The sequence below is a fragment of the Cannabis sativa genome, chromosome 4, assembly GCF_029168945.1.
Source record: "Cannabis sativa cultivar Pink pepper isolate KNU-18-1 chromosome 4, ASM2916894v1, whole genome shotgun sequence".
NCBI classification, from domain to species: Eukaryota; Viridiplantae; Streptophyta; class Magnoliopsida; order Rosales; family Cannabaceae; genus Cannabis; species Cannabis sativa.
In genome coordinates, this window is record NC_083604.1 from 11381001 (window position 1) to 11386264 (window position 5264).

A 5264-nucleotide genomic window follows, 5' to 3' on the forward strand; every position below is an offset into this window, starting at 1 on the left:
GCATCTGGTGTTGAGGTTGTGCAGCAGATTGTTTGTTTTTTTTAATCATTTTTTTCTTTTGTTTTGTTTGATTGTTTTAGTGTTGTTTTACCGTTGTTTTGCCATGATTATTTATTTGATGTCGATTTCACTGCTTTTGCTCAATCTTGTCAGAATTAATGGTTATTTTTCGGTTGTCCTGGTGTTGTTGTGGTGGTTTTGTCTGTGGTTGTGAAAGATGGAGGTCTCATACGTTTGTTTTGGTATTTACAGTATAAAAGAAAAAAAATGGGGGAGGACAGTATAAATGTTATTTCTGCCGTGTGGTAGTAAAATGGAAAAGTATTACCTCAAATCCAGTATTTTTGTAAAATGCCCAAGATATAATATGAATAGATTAGAATTCTGTAGGCCAATTTTATTAGGTTGGCCCATTGAAAAACCCTCAACGGCCAACCCAACCCATGATCAGTCCTACCTTCAAGTCGAATAAGTTACGATAAACATATATTAAGACACGATGAAATATTTTATGAGGAAACACATAGTAGAAGAGAGTGGACGCCATGGAAAACACTCTAACTATACTCCACAATGCCACCATCGTCACCATGGACTCCGGCGACAGAGTCTTCATCAACGGTGGCATCGTCATCCAACATCACACTATCATCGCCCTTGGTCAATCTTCCTCCATTCTTCATCAATACTCTTCTCTCGCTCATCAAATTATAGATCTAAACGCTCACATCTTACTCCCTGGTATCTCCCCCCCTCTCTCTCTCTTTCTCCATCTCTCACTTTCCTCTCTTTCCTAACTAACTAAACAACATTCTCTCTCATGGGTTTTGTTAGGACTAATCAACACCCACGTCCACACTTCTCAGCAGCTAGCGAGAGGGATAGCCGATGATGTTGACTTAATGACATGGTTACACAGCCGGATATGGCCGTACGAGTCGAACATGACCGAGGAAGATTCGTATATATCTACTTTATTATGTTGCATAGAGCTTATTCACTCTGGGGTATGCAAACGCAAGCCCCTCTCTTTTGAGCTGCATATATATATAAATTTGATTTTTTTGTTTGATGGGTATGTCGAATTAGGTAACTTGCTTTGCCGAGGCTGGTGGGCAGCATGTTTCTGGGATGGCCAGGGCTGTGGAGTTAATGGGTCTGCGCGCATGTCTAGCTCAGTCATCTATGGATGCTGGGGACGGGTTGCCACCGTCATGGGCCACTCAAACTACTGATGAATGTATTCAGGTTTGACCTTAATACCTTATTATTATTATTTGGGTCCACTCATTTTCAAACATTTGCTATAACTTCAAGGAATCAGGCACAGAAAGAGCTTTATGCAAAGCACCATAACACTGCCGATGGGCGTATCAGAGTGTGGTTTGGTATTAGGCAGATTATGAACTCCACTGATCGTTTATTACTTGAAACGAGAGACGCTGCAAAAGAACTCAAAACTGGAATCCACATGGTATGTGTATTACTCATTTCTCAATATGTTTTTGAATTAACATCTCTGCCTAACCCTATACATATAATATATTGGAGATAAGGCAATTAGAGCAAATGCTATGTAGTTGCCCATTATCAGGGCTCGAACTTCAGACTTTGTGAGACCAAACCACATTTTGAGCTACCCCCTCTTGGGTGTTTAATCTGTTTTGGGGTTGGATTAGAGTTTAGACATAAGGAATTGTGATTTCTAAGGAGTGTTCATGTTAAATATTGGTTTGATATGTTTGTCCAATTAGGAAAGTTTTGTCTATAGAATTCAAACTTCTGTTTCAATTCGAGATTTAGCATTAGAGTATTGATTTCTAACGTTTTACTCTTTTCTTTAAGACTTAGCCATTGATGCACAACATGGTTTAGAAAGTTGAGTCTTTGGCTTCTAAATTTAGATGGTTCTAAAAAAGATGCAGAAGCTGTTATTGACAGATACTTTCTCATCATTTCACTTCATTCTAGGTTTATTTCTAGCAATGCTACTCATAAAATAGCCAAGCACGCACAATAGAAAGTTTACATGGTTGGAAGAATAACATCTGCATTTACTGACTTTTTTCAATCAGTATTGATCTTTTGTGAAAATGGGAAAAAAAAACATAAACACGCAATAAAAAAAATAAAATAATCATTGCTCATTAGTTTAGAAATAAAAATTTGGGTCATTTTATAATTAGTCATATGATCTATGAGGGGGCTAGGGAGGGTCATGGCCCCTCTGGCTTTTCTTGTTCTTTTGTTATTACATAGTTCAGTATGCTGAATTTTCAAGATCTTTCAAATGTATGTTAAGAAAAATCTTGACTCTTTCAAGCATAAAGTAATGGATATTTTTCTGGTAAGGAAATACTAGGTGAAGTTGATGAATGATCTTATTCATTATTTAGCATGTTGCAGAGATAGCATTTGAGAACCAAGTTGTGGTTGAGAAAAGAAAAGCTAATCATGGAACAGTAAGTTATTTGGAAAAGATAGGGCTTCTGCAAAATAATTTGCTAGCTGCTCACACAGTTTGGGTCAACAATGAGGAGGTTAGTTGTGCATGATAAAGTAATATTTTGGTCATATAATAGCATGGAAAATTAATTCATGTTTCTGGGTGTTGTTGTACTTGTACTATTACCACTACAATCATTCAGATTGAGTTTCTTTCAAAGAGTGGAGTCAAAGTGTCTCACTGCCCTGCTTCAGCAATGAGAATGCTTGGATTTGCACCTGTTAAAGAAATGCTTGATGCTGGCATATGTGTCTCCTTGGGAACAGATGGGGCACCCTCAAACAATAGAATGAGCATTGGTTTCATTTTCTCATTCCATAATTATGTCATGTTATTTTCTTCTTCTTTTATTACTAAAAGACATATTTTCTCCTTGTTTATGAAACTTAACGAGGGAAGGATATTCTACAAGTAAAAATTCTCAATGTGTCGTTAAATAAGAGTAATGTAATTGTTGGGAATAGTATAAAATATTTTTTAGTTGTGTATAGGAATTTTGCATTAAACTGTTCCTGTTGTTTATGCCTGAATTTATAATGGAAAAGAAGCTAAAAGACTACAACTAGCTTATTTAGATGGGTTTTAAGAATAGTAAAATCAATAATCCTATGATATTCACTTTCCCCAGATTTGTTTTTCCTACCACTTTTTTATTCCCTTTAATTGTGAGATTCTAAGATTAGCAACTGCAAATCAACAATAATGTTAGAAAAAAGAAGATTAGTTCTGTTTCTATTGCAGAAATTATATATGAAGATTAAAATGGAGCTAGTTCATAACTTCGTATATTAGGAATAGCATGTTAGCCATGAATAATTTATCTTAACTCGGATAAGCCTTCTTTCTGTATTAAATGGATTGCTGTTGTCATTCAGCTTAATTTTATCATCATCAAATTATCAATGTCATGTTATGTTGATATTTCTCAAACTGTTTTGTGATATATGTGTGGATTTTACCTTTACCTTGTTTTGCAGTTGATGAAATGTACCTTGCTTCCTTGATTAATAAAGGAAGGGAAGTATTTGCAAAAGGGACAACTGATCCCACTGCCCTTCCTGCTGAAACCATTCTTAAAATGGCAACAATTAATGGTGCTAAATCTGTTCTTTGGGATGATGAAATAGGATCACTTGAAGTTGGGAAAAAGGTTCAACTTCTAGCTTGGATCAAATTTGGCTCTCTTCTCTCTCTATACATATACATACAAACCTTTATATATAAATATTATTGAGACGGGTGTAGTCTCACTCCAGAAACGGTCTTATTACATACTGCTTTAGTGATTCTTAAATTACTTATAGTATGCAACAAGACTTGTTTGGAGCGAAACACCATCCAAAATCTATATGATATCTTTTAGATGATTTGTTTTTGGATAATTTTATAGGCTGACATGGTTGTAGTGAATCCTTCTCTCTGGTCCATGGTTCCTATTCATGACTGGTAAGTGTTACATATTACTTCTTGTTTAATTCTCTAAATCACTATAGGTAGGCACAAAATCATAATACATTTTCAAGAACCCCACACACATGTTATAAACTTAGGATGTTTGCTAATTACATAAATTTGGTATTCAATATATAAAAATATGATTTTATTGTAGTATTGTGGTCATAGTTGGAATATCACTAAGAGAAACCACTCTTATTAATCACATAAAATGGCCATAAGTGGAATTTGACGGCTGAACTTCTACATATTAAAATCTATATTTCAGTAATAAATGGTATTTCTATGAACTCCATAAACCATAGCAGATCACTAAGCCACATGTCCTATTCTTCTTATCTGTTATTGTCTTGGGTTCCCATCTTTTCTAATTAAATTTGTTTATCGCCCTCTTTACTTATCTTTCTTTTACTTGTCTTTAACTCCCGTGAGAGTTTTGTTAATAGTTTGGCCATTGATGTTTGAGGCATTTGGCAAAAATTATATAGTTTTTTAATTGTTACTTGGCAAAATAACTTTTTTTTTCTTTTTTAATAGATTGTATTTATAAAAAATTATTTTTTCTAAAATGACATAAAATATATATGTACCAACACTCTTAATGTTCTTGTTTTGCTAATTATGCAGCATCTCTAGCCTTGTGTATTGCATGAGAAGTGAAAATGTAGAATCTGTAATGTGCAATGGGCAGTGGATAATGAAGGATAAGAAGATTTTGAATATGAATGAGGTATTTGGTTTCAGATCCATATTTGAGTCATCACTATTTTATATTAGATTATAAGATATTACTAATTAAATGTAAAAACAAAATGATAATTGGGCAGGAAGAGATTATTTCAATGGCAAAACATGCTTCTCCGGAGCTTTTGAAAAGGGCTGGCATTAAAATTCCTAACAGAATGAATATGCTCTGACTGCCTAAACCTTTGTTACTCATGTCCAAACAAATGAAGAAAATTATGTAATTTATGAAATGTATTTTGATAAATATTTATAAACTATCTTATGTTATTTTGCAAAAATAAATTAATAAATGTGTCTTATACTATTTTGTTAAGTATTCTAAAATTTTATTATAGATTTTTTTGACTTTTATTTATGATATTCTACGGTGCACCGATAAACTCTCAAATAATTTTAATTTTAATTTTTTTATATAATAGTATAAATTGTAGTTATCTAATAAGATATTTTGTAAATTTTTAAAAAATTTAAAATAATTTAACACACTAAAAATAAAGTTGAAATAATTTGTTGAATGTGTGCCTCTTTTATTTTATGTGTGTAAAATAAATAGTTT

At 33.3% G+C, this 5264-nt stretch overlaps 1 protein-coding gene across 2 annotated transcripts; it reads left to right on the plus strand.

The window, feature by feature from the left end:
- The first annotated feature begins 448 nt into the window (after positions 1-448).
- On the plus strand, positions 449-5032 carry LOC115714767 (uncharacterized). 2 transcript variants are annotated; one of them, XM_030643522.2, is made up of 10 exons: positions 449-741; positions 835-1007; positions 1090-1248; positions 1325-1474; positions 2397-2540; positions 2649-2805; positions 3484-3656; positions 3897-3952; positions 4589-4691; positions 4789-5032. In XM_030643522.2, the coding sequence occupies exons 1-10, from the start codon at positions 546-548 to the stop codon at positions 4876-4878; spliced, it is 1401 nt and encodes a 466-aa protein (XP_030499382.2). In that variant the 5' UTR covers positions 449-545; the 3' UTR covers positions 4879-5032. The 2 variants fall into 2 exon arrangements, with proteins under 2 accessions (XP_030499382.2, XP_060969257.1); XM_061113274.1 differs by having other exon boundaries at positions 602-741; positions 835-961.
- Positions 5033-5264: the final 232 nt, after the last annotated feature.

What these genes read in the sequence shown, in the direction of transcription:
- LOC115714767 (XM_030643522.2), top strand. Translation starts at nt 546, where the DNA reads ATGGAAAACACTCTAACTATACTCCACAATGCCACCATCGTCACCATG. An exon ending in CTACTGATGAATGTATTCAG is followed by an intron (nt 1,249 to 1,324) that starts GTTTGACCTTAA and finishes TCAAGGAATCAG; the next exon opens with GCACAGAAAGAGCTTTATGC. An exon ending in AAACAATAGAATGAGCATTG is followed by an intron (nt 2,806 to 3,483) that starts GTTTCATTTTCT and finishes CTTGTTTTGCAG; the next exon opens with TTGATGAAATGTACCTTGCT.